Here is a 23,953-nt window from a genome sequence, read left to right on the forward strand (position 1 = left end):
TTGAACTTAGGCTTTCCAGTGAAGTTTTTCAACTTTCCTTTGTACCTCACCCTACAGACTAACCTATAAAAAATTTTGCTTAAAAATCTAACCTGGGGGCAGCTAGGTGGCCCAGTGGATAGAGCACCAGCCCTGGAGTCAGGAGTACCTGAGTTCAAATCCAGCCTCAGACACTTAACGCGTACTAGCTGTGTGACCCTGGGCAAGTCACTTAACCCCAATTGCCTTTCTAAAAAAACAACAACAAAAAAAATCTAACCTGAATTTATTTATTTATTTATTTGTTTGTTTGTTTATTTTGCCCGGGGGGGGGGGTTGGGGGGGGAGTGGTTTCAATCCTATTCCAGCCTCAGTAAAAACAGAGAAAATAGCTGGCTAACTCACTCCATCTTCATAGGTGTTTAGCAATTCTCTGGAGAAGAGGTGTAGTACCTTTAGCTCTTACTAAGAAGAACTTTTCCTTTACTTCTGCAGTGGTATGGAGCAGTGTGTACCATATTCTGTAGCCATCTCCAGTGCCTATTATGCTTAGTGCGGCAGATTAATGTTGTGGACACCTCTGACAGTCCTGTGAAGCCAATAGACCCTTTCTCAGAAAAATGTTTTTGAATGCATAAAATGAAATACAGAGGATTACAAAAGAAACCAATTACATATTGAAATAAGCAAAATATTTTTAAAGATCCATGAACCAGAGCAGCTAGATAGCTCAGTGGATAAAGTACCGGCCCTGGATTCAGGAGGACCTGAGTTCAGACCCGGCCTCAGACACTTGACACTTACTAGCTGTGTAACCCTGGGCAAGTCACTTAACCCTCATTGCCCGGCAAAAAAAAAAAAAAAAAGATCTATGAACCCCATATTCATAACTTAAAATGTAATTCATTTCTTATAATATACTGTAAAAACACAGAGTGACCCATTTCATGTTCAACTGGTCTGGTGTTCTTGTGTGAGCTAGTTTGAAACAGATTAGAAGAAGGTACCATTTCAAAGTAAAGGCTATTTTTAGCTTCTTAGTCTCTAGCTTTGAGTAGGTGGGCAATAAAAGAGGGGAGAGTATGTTGAAAGCTCAGCTTTCACTCACCTTCAGTGGAGAATGGGGAGTTCATTTTATTTCCTCCTTGAATGAAGAAGGGATTCACCCTGTGCAAACTATCCATAGGTCCTTTTTTCTCCTCTATACCCTACTCCCTATCTCCCATACATGCCTATGTTTCGTGTCTCTATGAAAATTAAAATAAGACAATACACCCCCAAGGCTTCAAGGTTTAGGTGGCTTAGGGGTGGGGAAATGGCTATTGGTTTAATTCCAGACTAGGTCAATAGTGAATGAAAGCTCTTGTCTTCTAACAGCTGTTCAGTGGCATATATGAAATAAGGTGATGGATGATGTCCAGTTCCTGGTGGACAGCTGTCTTCCTCACAAAAAACAACATAATAATTGGCACTCTTACTGGCAGCCTCAGCAGGCACTCCATTGAGTAACCTCTTGCTCTTCCTTCTCTACTTCTTTTCCCTTTGGAATTTGGAGTCAGAGGACCTGGATTCAAATCCTCAATCTTCCACATATAATCTATATGAGTTCAGATAAATAATTTCCTATCCCAGGCTTTAGTTTCTGCATGTTTCAAAAAAAGGGTCCCTTCCTACCCTTTTTTCCTCCTTCCTTTATTTTTCTCTTCCTCTTGACTAAATGACCTAAAAATTGAGTTGAAATTGCTGGGGAGGGTGGGATCTCACCATCACAGTTTCTGTCAGAGCTTGCAAGAGGCCCCAAAAAAGTCAGCTGGAATTTAGGCCTCTTATCTCACACAAAGATTGCCTTCCTTATCCCAGTTTCTTTTCTAAAGGTGTGTCCAAATTAATCTATTTAGTTTCTGTTTTGTCACATGATTCTAGAAGGCAAGACCAAATCTTATTTTTTGTTGTGGCTGAGCCTGTATAAAACTGTAAGTGCCTCAAGTATTTTATTTTTAAAATTCTATTCTAATTTTAATACTTGTTTTTATATTATATTAATTTCCAAGTATATCACTTCCCCTTTCCCTGCCTACTAAGCTATTCTTTGAAATAAAGATTACGATAGGAAAAAAGAAAAAAAAACAATTCATTAAAATGTACTAGCTGATTATATCTGACAGTATCACATATACATAGTGTCCCACTTCTGCAGTTAAGGGAGGGAGATACATTATCTCAAACCTTCTCCAGGACCAAGATCAATTAGCATAATTCTGCAGTAGTTGGTTATTTTGTTCTTTTTGTTCAAATTGTCATCATTTTATATATTGTTGCCCTGGTTCAGCTTAATTCAATCTGTATCACTTCATCCAAGTCTTCTTGTGCTTTTCTGAATTCTTCACATTCATCATTTCTCATGGTGCAGATATTAATTTCTCATACCATAATTTGCTTAGCTGCTTTCCAATTGATAGGGTCCTCCTTTATTTCTAGTTCCTTGCTGCTAATAATATTATGGTGTATATGAGAACTTTCTTTATGCCTTTGAATTCCTGCTTCATGTGTTTTAAATAATGGTAGTTATTCCAGAAGTTATTGATACTTTCTTTCACTCCTCAACCTGGGCCAAGCTAGGAGGGACCAGAGGAAGAAAGGAAATTCTCCCCTAGAGAAAGAGTTAGCTCCAGGTTAGTGCCACTCCAGAAGAACAAACACTTACCCAGTATGCTGGTGACTAGTCTGCTTTGTGTGTGCTTTTAGCTAAGGCTGAAAGAGAAAAGATGGGCCAGCTGTAGTAGCATCATGGGAATTTTCCCAGATTCTTTTGAGGAGGAAAACCATCTGACTTTTCTTTAGCAATGCATCCTGGGACCTCATCAAGGAGCCATCTCACAGGGACACCTACTATTTTCCTAACCAGAGTTGGGGGGGTGGGAGAAGCAATGACTGCACTCAGTAGTGTCATACCCCAGAAAAATTTATCTTGAATCCTTTTTTACCTCCATTGTATTTAGTAAAATGCCTAAAGCATTTTTGCCCAAGGCCCCCTTCCCCTGGAATTAAAAACCCTGAGTACAGGATTGTGAAGGGAAATGCAATCCATATGCCTCACATTTGTTTGTATTTAACTCATCAAAATGTTCTTTGCTAAGACTACTTTGATCCCAAGAAACTTTATAAGTCTCTTTAATGATTATTGGAAACCTGAAGCAGGAAGCTCAGTTGGGCCAATATGAACAGAAATGAAATAAAATAAAAAGTGTCCCATGAACGTCAGAGAACAAAGTATCAAGGACACCAGCTTCAAGCCAAGGCTCTGGCTCTTAGCAGATCATAGAGATCCATGAGATAATTGGCTAAATAGAAAAAAAAAAGGTAGGATTCTGAACTGGGAAAATTATGTAGTGCTAGTTCTACTAGCTCAAACTCTAGGGCCTCAGTGATTCACTTCTACCCATCTGTGTAATGGGATCAATCGAAGCTATCTACTTTATGACTTGGTGCATGCATTAGTTACTTAGTAGGCATAAAGTTCTTTGAAGATCAAAGTGCTAAGTGCTATTAATAAAAAATATGGAACTTCTGAACTGGATGTTGTACAAGTCACATCCTTGGAGGAAGAGCCTTGCTGGAAGTACCTGTCTAACCTTAGGGAAAGCAAATGTAGTTTCTCAGTCTTAGGTTTATTCATTGAGTCATAAATGGTAGAAGACTTAAAGAGACTTAGTGACTAGGTAAGGAATGTACCTACCTGTTTGTTCTCCCATATTTTTCTTGACACCACAGAAATTTCCTGAATCATTCTTCTGACCTGAGGGGGGGGGGCGGGATAAGAGAGGTAGGGAGGGGTGGGTGTGTGTGTGTGTGTGTGTGTGTGTTGGTGGTGATGGTGATGGTGATGGTGGTGGGAAGTGAGCACAAAAACAAAATAGAGATTCTTGAAAATGGGAATCCAGACAAAATTCCTCATCTGGACTTGTCATTTGAACCCTGAATTTAACAAGAAAACCTTTCCTGATTTCCTACCAATCACTCTCTTCAGTTTACCATTTCTAAACACACCTCCCCTCTCAAGCGCAAATGAAAGGGGGAAGCTGCCTTTCTGCTGTGTTTTGTGAGTTGGAGTCTACCGCAGGAGGAGGAATATTTAAGTCCAATCATAAAGCAGACCTGGTGTCTGAGAAGAGGCAAGATTTAGTGGTTAGGCTAGTGAATGGACAAGTTACATCCTGGGTTCCGTTCTCAACTTGGCTCCTGCCTTCCACTGTCTCTGCAGGCAAGTGCTTAGCAGCCTCTCTCTGCCTCAGCTTCTCTCTCCTCCTCCTCCTCTTTCCTTCTTCTGTGCTATGTAAAATACCATTTGCAGTCTCCTTTTGCCATTACTCTCTTTGGGATTTTTTTTTGGGGGGGGGGGTAGAGGAAGCTGAAAATGTGTGGGAGGGGAGAGGATGAAGAGACAAAAATCATTAGATTTTTTACAAAAGTACTATAAATATAAAATAGGATACTCTTGCTACTCACTAGTATTAGTTTCAGGTAAAAATGCTGTCTCATTTCTTCATTTGCCCAAACGATGATGTACTCCTGATTTTGACATCCTTCCTATTTCTTTGGAGATTAAACAGTAGGAGCAAATGCAGAACCCAGTCTCCTCTCAGTTCACATTTAAATCAGTGAAAACTCTGAACAAGTAGAAAAATCAGGGAAAACCCTTTCAATGAAGGTCCCCCCCTTCTCCCCCCCTCCTCCAGTGTCTCCACTTGCCACTCCCTCTTCCAAGAAAACATATTTCCTAGAGGTGGGCTGTTAGGTCAGTGAGAAGGAACACTGAGAAATGGGTGGGGTAACTGAGCTGGGCCAAAGGGCTGCTTCTGACTTACCTAGCCAGGACACTTTTAATAGGAAATTCTGACTGTAAAATCTGTTGATATGGCTGATGCTTTAGAACAACACTAACTCTGCACTTATTTGGAAAAAAAATATATAAATAATGAAACAAGATTTCCTAAGGGGATAAACCAATCACATAACACCTAAAAGAAGTAGGAAAAATGCAGATCTTTAAAAATTCCTCATGTTAAAAATTCTGATCTCCTTGTGACATTAAAAGACAATTCAGTTTTTCAATGAGTTTGATTTGTATCTACAAGTAAGCAAAACGTGGTTAAAGGAAGCTTTCTGTCCCCTTCTGGAAGATTTCTTTCTCTTCCTTCACCTCCTCCCCCCCCCCTTTTTTTTTTGCTCAGGGACTTCAGCATTGAAGCACAGGGTAATTTTTTTTTTCAGATATAATCTAAGGTTACAAAATATTCTATGTATTCAGAACAGTCTTCTCTTACCTTTAATTTTCTATAAATGTCAAGAAAATTACATGAATGCTTATTTTTTAAAAAGCCTAGGTAACAAACTGGATGAATGAGAAGGGTAATCTGGATTGTTAGAAGCTCTCTAGAAAACTTTTGAACATTTACAGGAAAAGAAGAAAGCAAAAAAGAAATCCAAATCCTAGCATTGGAAGCCCCCTTCCCCCATTCCCCCATCCTTTGGAAAACAAAAACAAATACAATCCCCTCACTTCAACAATGGGGGTTCATTGCTTTGTCCCGGTGTATGTCACATTCAAATACTTTCCCCTAAGTTTGAAAGCATTTCCTGAAAGCAGTCAAAGGTATTGAACATTTTTTTCTTGTCTCTCTCTCTTTAAATAACAAAGCAAAATTCCACCCTCCCCCCTTCTCAAAAAAAAAAAAGTTTTCGAGTTTTGCTTTTCTATTCATTGCAATCCTGGCCAAAGTAAAGCCCTCTTTCTCAATGACGTCAAGATCTTTACCAAGATTAGGCTTTCATTTCTCTATTGCAGCAATTAGCCAGGGAATGTATAAAAGGCTTCAGGGAAACAAACTGGGCTCTAGAGAGAAGCACTTTGCACCACAGACAGATAGTGAGGGAGGAAAAGATAGAGTGAGGGAGAGAAAAAAAATAGAAGGACACCCTCGGAAAGGGAGTGAGGGAGAGAAAGGAGGAGAAGGAGAAACGGAAAGTTGTGTACAAAGAAAACAGCCCCCTTATATTCTAAGCACTATTTTAAAAACCAACCAACCTGGAAGTCCTTGTAAGTTAAGAAACGGGATAACCTGAATAATTAAGACAATGAAAAAGCTGAAATTAATTTAGGGATGTATACTTCAATTTTATAGTGGCTGGGAACTGAAAGTGCAGCAGTGTCTCTTTTTAACGGACTCAAAGAGGCTACTGGATCAGGGACTTTTTTTTAACATCTTAAGTTCTGGGGGGGGGGGAGTAGCCAGTTTAGAGTTGAATGAGTTGATGGGCATACTCTAACTGCTGGTTTGAGGAGCTGACTTGATTTTGCCATCTCTAATCATTTGAAAGAGGTGACAATTTAGGTTTATTTGCAATCTTAGTTTCTTTTCTTTTCTCCCCCCCCCCTTTACTACCATCTCCTCCCCCTTAACCCCCTCCCCTTTCCCTTAAATGAGGGTGCAAAAGGGAAACCAGAGAACTCAAGCAAAGTGACTAAGGAGGCGGAGAAGATGGGTCTACTCAGCATAGACTTGTTGATTACACTGCAAATCCTGCCAGTTTTTTTCTCCAACTGCCTTTTCCTGGCTCTCTATGACTCGGTCATCCTCCTGAAGCACGTGGTGCTGCTGCTGAGCCGGTCCAAGTCCACTCGTGGCGAGTGGCGGCGCATGCTGACCTCAGAAGGGCTACGCTGTGTTTGGAAAAGCTTTCTACTGGATGCTTACAAACAGGTAAGTCGGGACCAGCCATGCTGCTTTCCCCTTTGTCAAAAGCACTGGGCTAGAACTTTTGGACCTGGTGTCTGTGTGTGTGTGGGGGGGGTGGAGGAGTGACTGTGGATTTTGGTCCTCAATCTGGGTACCTGGCGGGGAGAAAAAGGGAGTGCGCTAGCTCACTTTCTAACATATCCCTCTGTGTCTCAGTTTAATTTGAATGGGACCACTGAGTTGAAATGAACCAATGCTACCTGTTACAAGTTTAAGCAGCTAGGAACTATACACTGCTTTATGTTGGGTGGTTTTGTTTTGGGGTTGTGGCTAGAGATAGATAAACCGCAGCATTAAAAAGTAGAAGAAATCTTGGCATTTTGGAGGGTGGAAGACAGAAAAAGAAAGAACTTTGACAGTATCAGGTGGGAACATCTTCAAAGGAATAGCTTGTTAAGGCTAGCGTGTTTTGGCTTAATGGCAGCCCTGTTTAGGATAGCAGCTTGAAGATAAGTTAAACAGACCTTTTTGCAGATGCATGTATCTATCTATTGAGCCTGATTAGGGCCCTTTGAAGAGTGAGGCATGTAACCATGTCATTTTGTGTTGATTTACAACAAAAATGTCAGAATTGGCTGGAAGAAAATTAACTTTAAGAATTTAAATTTCCCTTTTGGGGTTGTTCAGAAGCTTAAAAGGTAATGTCTTTTGCGAAGCAAAAAAGATTTTAATAATTCCTTATTATTCAAACTTTAAAAAAAAGCAACCCATGCATTCCTTATAGAGAGGAATAGTAAACTAGGTCCTCTTTCACTTACCTGCTGAGATTGAGTTCAAGGAGACCCTTTTTTTTTTTCTTGTTTACTGATGATGAGACTTGCTTCAAAACCTAGAAAACCAGCTAATGTGCTGATTATCAGTGTCAGCAGAACGCTTGAACTCAGACCTTAGCAGTCAATAAAGAACCCTGTGGCATCAGCTCTTCTCTTTTATCTATTTGTTTGCCCATCTGACTCTCTTGAAGGCCCTTTAGGCTAAAAGGAAATTTCTCCTTTTTGTTGATTGTCAAAAAACAAGATCTTGGTTTCCCTAGTGTTACTGCCCCCTCCTCCCCCCCCCCCCCCAGAGCAGAGGGCACTGAAAGAACATGGAAGCTGAATGTGTAATCAGTGAGATAAATTGTTAGTCATGCACTGCCTTAGAATGTTGAGATGGAAAACAAAAGAAAGATGAAGGGAATACTATGTCAAGACACCCCCTGAGGTTTGTTGTGCAACAGAGAAGGAGGTGGAGAAAATAACTTCTAGTCACAAAGCACCTATTCTGGTTACACATGAAACCACGTGTGGCTCTCAGGAAAAAAAAATTGTTGTAAATTGGGGAAGTCCATGTGACAACAGAATGCCAGAGGAACTGGAACTAGATCCTCTCCCAAAGACTTAAGCCCAAGTATGAACTTATACTCTGGAAGAATGTCTATTTGACAGTAAAGAGTTATTCAGAATTTATGAAAATGCAAATGAGTAAATCATGTCAACTTCACTCAATTCCACATTTAATGCAGAAGGACCACCTCTCTCTTTCTCACTGTATTTTAGAAGGGGCAGAAATATTATGGGGTAGTGGTACCAGCAGTTTGGCTTCATTAGTTAAAACCATTCCTTTTTTTTTTTTTTAAAGACAATTGACATTTGGCTAAGATTAAAAAAAAAAAGGCACACCTTCTTGGAGCATTTGTTTTCTTTGCAAGTCAACTCCCAAGTAAATCGTCATGATGTGAAGCATGTGAACGGGTTACTGCCCTCCCCCCACCCCAGCAGCAACTAGTGGCAAGAATTGAGAACATTGAAGCCCTAAATTGAAAAGAAAAGAAAACAAAACTGCCCCCTTCTTTAAGTGTTCCATTGTGTTGCAATATTTTGTTATTTATATTTCTGGAATTGGGAAAGATGAGTAATTTGTTTCCTCCTTTGCATATGGTTTGTATATTTTTTCTAGTGCTTCTTTGTTTATGTCTTTTGTACTCTAAGGATGCTTGCTGATGAAGCTAACTACAATTTTTGCCCTTCATGTTTTACATAAAATCTACCACATGAAGAAGCACAGCAGTATTTGCCACTGGGGCATTTGATGAATACAAACAGTAATACAAAATGTTGGGTCAGACTGGTCTGGCAAACACTGGTTTTCCCAAAATGAGTGAAGCATATTTGAAGTGGTGGTGGACGGTAGGGTGTTCAGAGCCTCCAGAAGGGGTACAGTTACCTCCTTCACCTGCTGTTGTCATCTATGTCCCAGCCTTTTGGTGTAATCATTTCTAGGAGGACTTGGCGAGGTTCTGCCAGAGATGTCATCCCTGTATTTCATAACAGTGACTTGCATTTTTTTTCGGTGATACAACCTTGAAAAGCTTCCCCTACTCCTTCCCAGAGGACACTCTTCAGATAGTGGGGTGTACATGTGTGACAGGTAATTTTTTTTAGCTCTGCCCATCTTATTGAGTATCAGCCACTTGAATACATATTTAGAATCTTGGAATACACATATGTGAATTATAGCATTTGTTTGCTTTCCCCCTACAATAGAAGGAAGATGTCATCTCTTATTGGACAAGTTGAATAGGATTTAGAGAAAATGTAGGCAAAATAATTGTAAAGGTAGTTTGGTTCAGGGAGGACATCCACAATACATAACCTTGATTAAAAAGAAGGGATATGTATGTAAATAGATGTTATGACATTCCAATATGAATAAAGTATTTAAAAAGTTGAACTTCTTCAGCCAGTGCATGAACCTAACTTGAACAATGTATCCTTGTGCTCACGCACAGAGGTGCAACCAGCCCCAAGCTAACCGGCTCGGCCATCTTGTCCCCACCTAAATGAAGTGCAAAAGTCAACAAACACAGATGCTGACACACAAATGAGCTTTTGCACTGTTAGTGGTGATATGTCACAGAAAATGTATTTATTTCAACATGTAATTTTGATTTTAAAAATGTCCTCTTAAGACTGCTTCTTTAACTCACGCAAGGCCTTCAGACTAGTTTCTGCAATATTCCAAAGTTTGCTTTTAGAAGAAACTACCCCCATAAGGTTATAAAGAGCTCTTCAACAAGAGTTTGACTATAAATTGGACAAAAAACTAGAAAATGATAGAGGCTTAGAGCTTGCATTTTGAAGTATTAATTAAAAAAAATAATTGAGCAGCAGTGGGGCTGAGAAGGATCAGTAGGTTACTTGTTGTTATTCAACCGTGTTAAAGATTTCAGCTTATCTGAATTTAAATGGTTAAATCACACAGCATAATAATTATTTGGCCACATTTGTAAGGGCATTGATGTAGCCTGGTGATTTTGCCAAAGAATTCCAAACTTCCTAATGGATAATAAAGCCATTTTCAGTGCCTTGGATCACAAGAGGTATATGTGAGATTCTGCCCCAAAGCCCCTCCCTTTTTATTTCTTTGCTTTTTATCATAAGATTAGGTAACATTTTGTCCATGAAGCTTTTCCCAGGCTGTGGAAAAGAGAGAACAAGGTTAGTAGTATATGCTCTATTTCCAGCTTGTAGTTTATGAATAGGTCTTTCTTTTCTTTTTTCCCCCTCTCTCTTCATTTTGCAGTCCACATGCTAAAGCAGAACTAACTTTCCCCCCCTGCACTAAACACACATCTCTAGAAGGCAATCCCATCATCAAGGTAATAAGGTCTATTCAGCAGATATAGTTACATATATGTACTTGTGGTTATACCATTGTGGGTACCCAGTTTGAAGGCATCGCATATTCCTGAAATGCAAAGAGTTTCCCGCAATTCATCGTTATTCTTTTGTTGTTACTGCTGTGTTGTTTTTAAAGAACAACCAACCAAAATAATGCAGAGGAGATAGGAGTTGGTGATGGCAATATTGGATTCTGCATACATACTATTCTGAGCCTCTTCAAATAAAGAGATCCTTTGGGAACATTGGAACTTCAAGACCAATTAGTGGAAATGATGCTTCTTGTGTTTGGGCATTAAATACTGGGCAGGGTTCATTTATGGAGTGGCCAATGTTGGCATGGAATGAGGCACCGACCTAATTACTCTTCCGCAAGAGTAAAAAATGCCTTTTGAATGCCTCATTGGCAAATATGTCTCATTAAGGACAAAAAAAAAAACAACAAAAAAACAAAAAAACCCCACCAAATACAAACCCTCTAAGAAGGAGAAATGAATATGATAGGTAACTTGTGGCCAGGAGACTTTCTGCGCCACTGTGGGAAATTAAAGTAAATTTAGGAAGTACCAGGGGATGACTTGTTTTTGTTGAAGTGCTTTCTTGCAAACAAAAAGACTATAGGACTGGATTTATCTTTTTTTTTTAAACCTTATGTGACTTTGGTCTTATCAAAGAATTATCTGCCCTGGAGAAAAGAGATAGATCTATCACTGGAACTAATGAATCTCCTCATAGGATTATAGATTTAGTTTGATTTTACAGATGATGAAATTGAGGCACAGAGAGATTAAAAGATGTGCACCAGGGCAGCTAGGTGGCGCAGTGGATAGAACACCGGCCCTGGAGTCAGGAGTACCTGAGTTCAAATCCGGCCTCAGACACTTAACACTTACTATCTGTGTGACCCTGGGCAAGTCACTTAACCCCAATTGCCTCATTTAAAAAAAAAAAAAAAAAGATGTGCACCCAGGTTTTCCTGACTCTCAAGTCTGGAGTCCTATGCACTGTACAATGCTACCTCTTTTTCAGTTTTGAGGTGGTATAATAATATGACTTCCACAACTGAGTATGGAGGGAAAAAAAAAAAAAGACCTTTCATGAATGAGTCATAGAGGAAACCAAATTCTCTCTGTCATAAAACCCTGGAGGCTTGTCCTGTGGTGTTTTCTGAATACCTGGACATCAATTTTATGTGTTTGGGCTTACTTAGCGGGCAATAGTTTCATTCTCCCTGGAGATAGTCAAACAAAGATTGGAAGACCATTACCAGATATATTATAATAGGGATTTCATGTGCTGTTAGGCACTGCATTTTCCCATCTAGAGACAAAAATAAACAGTTTCTGACCCTAAGTAACTCCCTTTTTGGATGGCTGACATTTTGTAATTCTGAATGAATATGACTCACTAATATACCAAGTAACCATCAACTCTCTAAGACCCTAAGACACAGAGGATGCTGACCTGTATTGCTAGAAAGGTTTTCTAAACTAGTGAAATCACAGATCTATCCCCTTTAAGATTGTGTTTGAAGAGCCTTTTATATGTTACTATCAAAGGGATATTATATGTATATGTGTGTGTATATATATATAATTTTTTTGCTGGATTGGATCATTTTCCTTATCCTGGTTTCTAAATTTTAAAGATATTTTCTTTGTACAAATCAAGTAACTCTTAGAAAGTACTAGGTTGATAGCTCTGGAGACTAAAGTTTATTAATGGTTTACATGTTTTTCTCCTCCAAACTTTTCTTTTTTCCTAAAATTGATGTCCCCATAGGGCAGTAGGCACAGTGTTTTGCTTTCTTTGATAATAATGGTGATATAATTCACATTTATTCAATACTTTTCACTTGTTATTTGGTTTTCACATCACACCTGAGCTTCTGCCTCTAGTAAACTAGAGGACATTCAGTATCAAACCTCAGTAATTACCAATAATATCAGTTCAGGCAATGATCACCTTGTCATTTTATATATTAATACTTAATGTTAGAAAGTTAATTTGAAGTCAGTGAAGTGGTACATTGATGCCCAGAGGCATGAATTGCCTAAGGTCACACACATCTAGCAAGTAGCAGAGCAAGAATTTGAACTCATGTCCTGGTTCCAAATCCAGTATCATTTCTATTACTGCAATCTGCTGTGGCTACCAAACAGAGCAAAGCTAATTGGCCCACAAAGGTATCAAATGCCTGACTTTGGCCTCATTAGCACTATGCTCCAACCAGCTGAGCTAGCCTGGCAGAGAGGCAGATTGTTTATAGCAAGATTCTCAAAGGGAGGGTTTCAGAGGTTTCCATTTCTCACTTGGTCACTAGCTGGCTAGGTGACCTCAGAAAGAGTGTTTGCCTGCTCACTACAATGAGGTAATTATACTAACCCCAGGGCAAGTGTCAGGATTAGAAAGAGATTTCTTTTCACTGACCATCAATTGTTATTAGGAAGTGCGGATTTAATCTTGTGCAGCTGGACAAGAAATTTAAATGACGAGTTCTCATTCTTGTTACTCCTTTTTTTTTTTTTTCATTATTTTAATCACACCAGGAAACTAGCTTGCCTCCACCTTTAGAAAGAATTCTGCCCCTGAGTTCTACTGTGTCACCAGCAGAAAGAGAGGATGCAAAACTTTCCATGGGAAATGATCTTTAGCTAACCTGTTATTGGAAATGAAATAGGACTGGTTGCACAGTTGAATACCTTGACTAATGAAATGTTCTTCAGGTGTGCTTATGTTACAGGCAGAGTCAGAGGTCCCTCTTAAAAAGACCATACACATTTTCATGGGCTTTAGAAATTACATAAAACCCAATAATTGCTGGGGTTTCCCAACCCCTTCATGGATAAGTATAGAACTCAGGAGTCCAGGAAAATGTTTGCCCCTTATGTTCATATGAAGAGACATTATGGGTTGAGTTTATTCTGGTACAGTAAGCTTTTGGGGATTTCATTACCCACAAAAGAGTGACATGGAGAGATTATATATATATTATCTAAAAGCATCATAATATGAGCTCCTTGAGGGTAAGGATTATATTCTTTTCTTTCTCTGTATCCCCAACATTTAGCATAATGCCTAGTACACAGATTGCTGCCTCAGTTTCCTCAACTCTAAAGTGGGGATATTATTAGCACCTACCTCCAAGTGTAGTTGTGAGGATCAAATGAGAATATTTGTAAGTTATGCTGTACACAGAAGGTGTTTTAAAAAGCTTCTTTCCTTCTAAATGTTTGACTAAAATTGAATTAGAACATAGGTAATAATGGGAAAGAGGCCTAGGTTTGCAATGGCCCTCTTTAACCAGGTTACCTATAGGTGAGTGAAACAAGGACACCAAACCCATGCAAATCATTAAAAGCTCTTCTAAACTTAATTTAAATTTTTTTCTCATTTACCCACCCTTAGCACCTGTCTTCTCTAACTTCCACTAAATCCCTTTTCAATGACTCATGATGTTGTCAGGGTGACATGGGCTTTCAAAGGCCCTGCCAACAGAGTGCAAGCTTTAGTAAAGTGGAGAGACTTAGAGAATGGGTCCAGAGGCAGACTGTCAATTAAGGACTAATTTAGAGTAGATCCCAGTAGGTTTAACAAAGAAAGGGTAGGATACTGAGTTATGAAAGACTACCTTCTTTAGCCTAAACATAGAGAGGTTGGGGTCTTCTGTCACTGGAGTACCCCAGCAATAAAGTCATGGTAACTTGATAAGTAAATTTCCTTCAGTATCAAAATTATCTAGTCCAAAGTAGTTTATTAAATTATATATCTCCAGCTCACCTTATAAATTAACTGCTCTAAATTAAAATATATTATGTCATCATTTAATTAGGTGAATTTATTTTTTACTTAACAGGGGGAAGGAAAAAAAAACCAATTTTTTAAAGCCAAAATACCTTTTGTTTCTAATTATGTAAAATAAAGATAGTAGTACTTACTATAAACCTGTCCATCTCTAAAGTAGAAATTTTCCTTATTTCTGTTCTTTATGCAGTAAAAGTGAGGTATGCATTGGCATTTACCAAAAAGATTCCTGAACAGCATGCATAGAGGATTTTATACTACTTTATGTTGTAGAGTTTAAGTCCCCTCCAAGTGACTTCAGTTAACACCAGCATTATCTCCCTAGCATAAATGAAGCCATATTCAAGTGAGACCCATTATAATAAGTATTTTGTTGTATAAAGGGCACTATATAAAAATCAATTGTACTATGGTAACTTGTCCCTGATGTTATTGGCTTTGATTAAGCCATTCCAGGGAAAGATCCAGTTTTACTTATCCAAAGCTGAAGTAATTACCTCTTTTATATTCCCTCCATTTTATTACCAACCTACATAATCAAGTGCCCACAAAATTCCTTTCAATTTTTTTAAAGCATCGTGTCTAAGTGTCTTTGTTGAATGGGTCTTCTTGATCTTCTTTAAAGAACTTACTTCCATATCCTTTGTACAAGCCAAGAGAGTAACTTCTAGGAAATAACTGAGAAGTCACCTAAAATTTTGTGATTATAAAAGAAGGAAATGGAGGTAAGAAAGGGGATGAAGCTATTAAATATAAGGATGAGAAGAAAAAAATAACTATTGGGAATTTCATACCCAAGACCTTACTTTTTCTGATATTATAGTGATGGTATAAATCTCTTCTCCCTCCCCCTCCACACACACAAACACACACAAACACTTGCTAGAAAGAGTTTTGTGAGCAGCTAACACTCATTTTGGAGATATCTATTAGTGCTATTGTAGGTATTTCATGTGCAGTGCTTCTTATTATTTATAAGACATCCTCCAGAGTGTCACTCTAGTTTTGTGTCACATATCAAAAAGAAAAAGAGGAAAAAAGAAGGAAACTTTTCCACTATTTTCATTGTGGTAGATATGATGCCATGCCCCTAAAGTTTCCTTTGAAGGTCTTAGTTTTAGGTTGGTATTAGTATTTTGATCTGTGCAAAATATGAATTTATTAAAGGTTACCTATCTTTCGTTGATAGCTATTAGAAACTTTACCACAGAAATGTTTACTCATCCTGCATATTCTCCCAGTATATTTCCAATTATGGGACTGGAGGTCAATTAAAACTCACCTATAACCTCCTTTTAAGCCACTGGCATGTTGAAGCATTAATGTGATCCTAAAGTGTAAAGAGAAATTTCTGGAGAAAAAGCTGTGATTAAATTACTGTCTTCCCAGAATTTTGTGTGACCAATAGCTTCTCCGACAGAATAAAGTACATATTTGAAATGAAAGATTTGTTATCACTCAATTACTAAAAAATTATTAAGCAATTATTTAAAACAACGCCCCCCCCCCCCAAAAAAAAGTAATCTAGCATTCGCACAAATTGTTTAAAAATTAGCTGGAGACAGTTAGGCTAGGAGGGTAAGTCTGATTTCAGCTTAAAAACTCTGGAAACAGAGCAGCTAGGTGGCGCAGTGGATAGAGCACTGGCCCTGGAGTCAGGAGGACCTGAGTTCAAATTTGGCCTCAGACACTTAACACTTACTAGCTGTGTGACCCTGGGCAAGTCACTTAACCCCAATTGCCTCACCAAAAAAAACCCCCCAAAAACCCCCAAAACTCTGGAAACCTCAAAATAGGTTCAGTCAATTACGTTTACTTCTTTTGTTATCTGGTACAGAATGAATCAGTTTGGGCCATTGGTCATTGGTGGGTGCCATGTTTTCTAGAACTTTGAAGTGAGAATCCAAAATTGGACATTCTTCCCTAGATTCTAAGTTTGCCTGCTGGCATTCTGCTTGAACTTGGGCAATTCACTTTAACCTCTGTGTCATGGTTTGGAAATGAAGTCAATAATTCAGTAATATAACATGTATGAAACATTAGTAAAGTAAGGAATGGTTGTAAAGAATACCAGCCCTAGTACAGCAGATAGGAATTATTTGAGAGTGAATGCAGTTATTTATGATGCATTTATAGAAGCATCAAAGTATTGACAGACCTTGGACTAGAAACAACTAGGGTTCAAGTCTTCCCTCTGATATAAACGGGCTGTGAAACTCCACCTCTCAGTGCTCCAGGCATCTTTCTAAGACTTTAATTTGCAGAACAATTGCAGGTTTGCCTTGATGTAGGGAGGGTTTTGTTTTGTTTTGCTTTCCCCCTGGTGCTCTGTATACTAATGAAATGATTGATTGGTCTAGCACTGTTCCCTTATAAAAGGTAATTTTTCAGTTGCCAAATTATCATTTTCTAAGCTGTATTTACTGAAATAATTTTGAAGAAAAGTAGTGGTGTTTTTTTTAAAGTAGATTGTATTTACTTTAGATTTAGAGAACAAATTGGTAAGATAATTAATGTGGGTCCTTCCTTATCCTCTTTTTCTTTCTTTGATATCAGGTGAAATTGGGTGGAGATGCCCCTAATTCCAGCGTAGTCCACATTACCAGTACTGAGGTTGGGAATGCTCAGCAGAGCAATTCCAAGTGGAAGAGATTTGATGAAGGATATGGAGCTGAGTGCCATCTCCTGGATTTTGCCAACCCTGAGCGTCCCCTGGTTGTCAACTTTGGTTCAGCCACTTGACCACCATTCACAAGCCAGCTACCAGCCTTTAGAAAACTGGTGGAAGAGTTCTCAACAGTGGCTGACTTCTTGTTGGTCTACATTGATGAAGCTCATCCATCAGATGGTTGGGCGGTGCCTGGTAACTCCTCTGTGTCTTTCGAGGTGAAGAAACACCGGAACCAGGAAGACCGCTGTGCAGCAGCCCATCAGCTCCTGGAGCGTTTCTCCTTGCCGCCCCAATGCCAGGTGGTGGCTGACTGCATGGATAACAATGCCAACATAGCCTATGGGGTATCCTTTGAGCGTGTGTGTATTGTGCAGAGACAAAAAATTGCTTACTTAGGAGGGAAGGGCCCCTTTTTCTATAATCTTCAGGAAGTCCGACTTTGGCTAGAGAAGAACTTCAGCAAGAGATGAAATCCAGGTTAGCTGGAGGAATCTGTGAGTTGCATAGTGCCCTATTAAAAATAACAAAAATGGAGGGGGGTGGGAAGAGAAGGATATACTAGATCCACAATTTCAACTGGATCTCCTTTATTCCCCCATTGCAGGACAGCAGTTTTAATAGCCACCTAAGAAGAAGAATAAAACCATCCCTAACAAACCATCACTACTTCCCCTACCAAATAATAATAATATGATGATGATACCTGCCTAACCATCAACCCCTTGCCACCTTTCCACTTTTGGAAAAATGAGCCTAAGATGAGCAGGAAGAACCTGTTTCAAGTGTCTCCATCGTGCCTTGAGATGGAATTAAACAACTGGTGCTTGCTTTGGAAAAAAAAAATGGGGAAAAATTCAACCTGCACTAGAAAAATGCCAGGGACAAAAGACTCTATGAGATAGGGATTATTATCTTAATTTTATCCACCATGAATAGAAGACTATTGGTAAATCCCTAAGTATTTGTTTACAGTGAGTCTGGGGGAAAAAGGTGGGCAGCTTCACATGGTTGTTGTCCTGGTTTTTAGAATGTTGGTGTCATCTCTGACTCTATCTCTCAGTTTGAGATTCTGTAAGATCACTGTAAGATGCTGGCTAAAACATCCAAGAATTCTCAGGATATTTAGGGGTAGTATTTGAGGACCTTCCCTCAGTTTGAGGGTTATGGTTACTCTCTGGTCAAGAGGTGAAGTAGTTGTAGGAAGTACACTGGACTTGGAGTTTTATTTCCTGAGTTAAAATTCTGACTGTCATTTACCAGTTGTGTGGTCTTTGGCAAGTCATTGAATGTTCCTGCTCCTCAGTTTCCTCATCTCTAAACTGAGGGTGTTGGAGTAGATAATCTTCAAAGGCCCTATAATTCCTCTGAAAATGACAAATAGGGAAAGAGAAGGCTCAAAGATCAGGAGACTACAAAGAGTTTTACTTTGAAGCAGCAGAGAGGATAACTAGTTTTGAATAAAAACACATACCCACAAATGATAAATTTTCCAGGCTAGAGAAATTAGTTCTCCTGAAACCCATCAGAGACCCCATGAGTGGGAAACAATTTATTTATTCTATAATGAGAGACAGTAAAATGAAAGGTGGGTTTGCATTTTATGTGAAATAATTTGTCTGTAGGTTGTGTATTTGGAGTGGGGGAATAAATATACCATGATACCTCACTAAGCATGAACTAGTGCCATAGGTTTCTCTGTGGTTGCAACAGTGTCAGTTGTTGAAACATTACATAGCTCCACTCATTCCTTGGCATGGAATACTTGTTGGTCTCTGTAATGATGTTCTAGAGGCTGAGCTGAAAACAATTTACTCATATTTCATGAATCTTCTCAGATGCCTTGCAGGGGAATGATTATCTGGTTGCTCAATTACAATATAGCCTTATTGCCCCTCAAAAGTGGGTGAACAAGCAAGAATGATGGAAATCCATAAATATGGTTTCCTTAGAAACACAAGTGTCAAGTCAACAAGCATTTGTTAAGTGCCTACAACATGCCAGGCACTGTACTAAGTGCTTGAGAAGGTAAGAGACAGCGAGTTGAGGATGAGTCCCATCTGAATATATCAGAACATATTTTTTTTATAGTGCAATCCACAACGACAGTCATGGGCTTTGTTATAGCAAAACCCCGAACTTTATACACAATTCAAAATTGATCTATCTTGGACCCCCTCCACCAAGGGTTAGTCTATAGAATTACTCAGAAGACTGTTATATAGTGCAGTCTTCTGTACCACATTGTTATGTGCCATAGATGGATTTTTATAAAACTGCCAGGTTATATATAACATTTTAAGAAGAGACCTATCAGTTTTCTTGAAGGTCAGAATTTAGAGGATATTTAAAGGTTAGGTTTTAAAATAAAATGTGAACAGAAATTTTTTTTTGTAATTTTGAGAATTTCAGATTTCAGTATGTCAATATTTATGAATACAACTTTTAGTTACTAGTAATTTTAAAGATCAACACAGAAACAATAAGCTCAGGTGACTACATCTGAAAATAAGCAAGAATAGGAATTGATTGCAAAAGACAAACCCGTCCTATTGAGAAAAGACAGAAATTCAAAGTACTGAATTTGAATATCGCAAAAATAGAGTTTCAAAATTGGAAAACAAAAACCAGTACTGAAATATAGCTCAAACTTTTTTCCCTACCAAGTTACCTAAATCAGCTAACTTTTTTGGTGTCTTATATACATTACCAGAATAGGTAAATAGAATTGCAATACTCTAGTTATTTAATAAACTGCTAGTAAATAGTATTTTTTAAAAATTAATATCAAATGTTTAAAGATTCATGAATTTTTCTCCCTTGGACGTTTTTTTTTTTGCATTAAAAAAATTGGTTCATTTGCCCAGTTTCTTTGTTTTTCAAAATGGGGTTAGGGTTTATATGGTGCCCTTAAGAGATCTTATAAAATTCAGAGGCACTATGTAAGTGATGCTTTCCTTGGAGGTGTCTTCTTGTTTTTTCCTCTATGTACAGAACTGGTATAGTATGTCAGAGAAGGTGGGGGGAGGGAAAGTGAGATTCCAAGAAGGCAATGCTCATTGTCCAGATAAAAGAGTGGAAGAAAAATACTTCTGTGTTCTAGTTTTGCTACAGGTATGTAGAAGGAAGTGTGGAATATCATAGGTGAGTCTTTTTGCAGAAGATGAGCAGTAAAGAACCGAGCAATGGAAGTTAGTAAATGAATGTTAGGCCAAATATCAGGGGAAAATGATTTTTAATGGGGAGATACATCTACATAGAGCAGATTCCCCAAGGAAGAGCATAGAAACCCTACTGTTACACAAGGGTAAAAAATGTAGCTATGTATAACCCATTTCATACCTCTTAACAAGTATGACCCAAGAGGTTGCTTATGTCTGTATTATTATTCCCCTTGTTTACAGAACATACTTCTGATTATTGCCACAGTTTATTTTCAAACATCCTAATAATCCTCTGGGAGATGAAACATCATCTTTTTGGTGCTAATCTTTCATGTGTGTGTGTCTGTATGTCATACACACACACACACACACACACACACACACACTGCCACAACTGTGATTTGGCATCCATCCTCTCACCTGATCACTTTCCTTTGACAGGCCATGTTTATATGGGGCTCTCGGTTTAAATATGTTAAGTGGATTAGCTTGTATGACATTGAAATCGTTTTCTAGCTACTTAAGACTTTGTTAGAGGCTATGGATTCATATTTTATTCAAAGTTTCAAAGGTTTATGGCTTAGAACTGTTTAAAACTTACTTTATTACTTAGAAGATTGACCAGGACTTTTTTCAAGTGGGCTTGAATAAAATGTCCATCAAATAATGGCAGACATTTTTATATGACATTAAAATAGCTCCTGACCTCACAAGAAGCAAATAGATAAGTAATGGTCATCCAGCTTAGCATATTGGAAGTGACAGTAATTTGACTTATGTGGCTATCTTTTTGCCTGTTTTGAATTTCCAGTACCATGTCTTAACATGTTCCTGATTTTGGCCACCACTGCTTTTTTAAATATTCTAATCATCTGGTAAAGCAAACCGTTACTCTACCGAATCATTCCCAGTCCTGATAATGTAGAAAAGACCCTCATTCTGTCCCTTACAGATTCCTGCTCCCAGTCTGGGCTCATAGATGGAAGTGATGAAATAGATTGTTGTTTTTTAAATAGCCTATGGTGTCATAAGGTTGGAGATAAAAAACTTGTAGGATTTGCTTAGGTCCCTTCTGTACATATCTTCTATGGACTATGGATATGGAGGCCAGTTCTACTCCTGGGAATACAAAAGAATGAGGCTCTTCCTTCTGTGAACCTAAGGAAGATTTCGCTCTCTAGAGCTGAGACAAACCTTATCTCTGATTCATCCATCTCAGAATTTCATGTAAGCTCTCTTCTACAGTTAAGGGAATGATGAAAAAGTGAACATTTAGAGTTCCTTAGAATCTGACCGTGTCATTTTTCTCAATAGTGGTGGTTGGCAGTGAGAATCTTAAAAAATGAGACGGTCACAGATGGAATAATTGTTTTTGGTTGTGCCTCACCTCCTGCCATTAAATTAAGGAAAATCAAAGCCATTTTGCTCACATTGCATAGTCTCACTATTTCCATATGTATCTCCCACTCTGTGATGGGAGTTCCCTTAAAATTGCAGAAGAGCTCTTCAGGGGAAGGGTATTGGAGAAAAGAGCTGGGAGAGGGAGGAACTGTTTGGTGGGTGAACACCCAAGCTCCTAGCTCAGTAGAGGTAAGCAAAAAGTATTTCTCACATCACTCCGCTAAGCCTAAATGAGGCAGACTGGGTTTAAGAATTAGTGGTTTTCTGATACCCGAGTTATCAGTCATTGCCAGAAGCAATGTCTCTGAGCAGACAGAGGCTGTTCTGTTCTGTTCTGAAACAAGACTGAACTAATAGAATGTCATTTCTTACAGAGGTTTAAATAAGTTTATTTGTGGAGTAATACTGACTCTGGGTGGCAGTACCAAGGGTTTAAGGGGAGTATTTATTATTTAGTGATTAGATGTTGGAGTCTATACAAAGGTTTAATGAAGTCACTATTTGGTTCCACTAATAATGACAATAATTTTTAAAATGTGAATAAATAAAACACAAGCAAATTAATGAAAGAAACCCACAGAGAGAAGTTTCCCAAGTCTTGGGCAAGCTACATCACTGGATGACATTGTTTCAATGTGATTGGGGGTTGGGAGCAGCATTGAAGACATACGCATTCAGTACTACATAACCAAAGCAATGAAAGGTATTGGGTAGGGAATACTGGCCAGTGTTTTTCAGTTGTGTGCCACGTAACCACAGTCTTCATAATCACTAGCCCAAGCTTTTGGGCACCGAAAGTGGGAGACCAAGCTGTGGAAGGGCTGCCAGTGTGTAAATGATGACCCCTAACAAAAGAGTCAATCACTCCGTTAGAGGTTGGATGTAGTCACAGTGGCTTGCTGTTCTCTGCCTTGGAGTATCCCTAGCAAGGAGATGAATTTGGTCTGTGATATTATGAAGACTTGGTAAACATGGTGAGGACACAAGTGTATGTATGTTTGTGCATGTTTGTATGTGTGTGTCTCTGCTTATCCATGGTGGAAACAATTGCTTTGCAGAATGTCAGCAAGAAATATGTTACAATACTGGTGCTGAGTGGAATGCGTGCTTTAAAACAATTCCTTGTATTTTAATAAAACCTTAAGAAAGAAAATATGTGAATCTTTTGTGATATTTTAAAATTACTACCTAGGCCTCTCCTCTTTCTGGATAGCGCTTACAGGTTTGTACCTTGACATTTATGGGCAGATATCCACTGGTGTCAAATAACTTTAATCTTAAATTTTGTTTGAGAATCTTCAGGGAAAGTAAATGAGGAAAGCTTTAAAAAAACAACCCCAAAACAATAACAAAAAAAAACCCTTCCTTCAGATTTTTTTTATATTCCTGGACAAGTCACAAACATCATACAAAGAAAAGACCTATTTTTAGGCACCTGTGACCAAACTCTTAATATATTGATTCTAGCCCCTTGAAAGCATTATAGTTTAAGTCATCAGGAAACTAGAAACATTAACTTCACCATTGAGAAATGTAGCATATAGTATAGTAGATAAAGCAAAAAACTCAGAGGCATGAAAACCTAGAATTCCCCCCTCAAAAGACCTGTTCAGGCATGATCACCCAGTAAGCTTTAAAGTTCTCTGGGCTTTGGTGTTCTCATCTGTACAATAAGGGGGTTGGACTCCATTTGCTCTGAGGTCCTTGCCAACTAGAAATCAATGATCCCTTGGTTTCTGCATCTATAAGATGGAATGAATGAGAAAACGTCTACATTACGTTCCAGGTGTAATGTTTAACATTCTATCATGAATATTTGAGTAAGGTCATAGATTGTAACTCTTCATTATCCAATGACATCCACAAATGAGAGAGAGAATAAAGTAACTGAAAGAAGCTAATTAGAGATAATTGATTTAGGGAGGTAGCTGCTTGTTAAAATTCTGAAATATATTTGTAACAGATATTTTTATATATTCTGCCCCCTAAAAGAGGCAGCAATTTGTATTTTTGGACTTGGTAAAGCTTAAGACAATTATGATCTTCAAAATAAGATCTTATAAATCCTGTGTTGGGGAGAGGTTATTGTTAGCAGGAAATAGAAGTAAATATTACATGGCCTGTGCCTGCAGAGGGCAGTATGAAATAGTGGCAAGAGAGCTGATATTGGGGCCAGAAAGACCTGGGTTCAAGCCTCACCTCTGACACATACTCTAGCTACTACTTTGTCAAATGAAAAATGAGAAAGTTGAAATATATGAACTCCAGTGACTCTTCTGATTTTTAAATGTATGACGGGGCAGCTAGGTGGCACAGTGGATAAAGCACTGGCCCTGGATTCAGGAGGACCTGAGTTCAAATCTGGCCTCAGACACTTGACACTTACAAGCTGTGTGACCCTGGGCAAGTCACTTAACCTCCATTGCCCCACAAAACCAAAAAAAAAAACAACCCCCCCCCCAAATTAATGTATGACAC

At 38.6% G+C, this 23,953-nt stretch overlaps 1 protein-coding gene across 1 annotated transcript in view; it reads left to right on the forward strand.

Annotated features, from left to right (window-relative positions):
* The window catches only part of DIO2 (iodothyronine deiodinase 2), a 275,547-nt gene extending 252,928 nt beyond the window's left edge, over positions 1–22,619 (forward strand). Inside the window, 3 exon segments of the mRNA XM_043984393.1 lie at positions 6,465–6,740; positions 16,799–17,378; positions 17,381–22,619. Of these exon segments, the coding sequence (XP_043840328.1) occupies positions 6,465–6,740; positions 16,799–17,378; positions 17,381–17,475 (951 nt within the window). The 3' untranslated portion in view covers positions 17,476–22,619.
* Positions 22,620–23,953: the final 1,334 nt, after the last annotated feature.

This window comes from Dromiciops gliroides, chromosome 2 (genome assembly GCF_019393635.1).
Source record: "Dromiciops gliroides isolate mDroGli1 chromosome 2, mDroGli1.pri, whole genome shotgun sequence".
Taxonomy (NCBI): domain Eukaryota; kingdom Metazoa; phylum Chordata; class Mammalia; order Microbiotheria; family Microbiotheriidae; genus Dromiciops; species Dromiciops gliroides.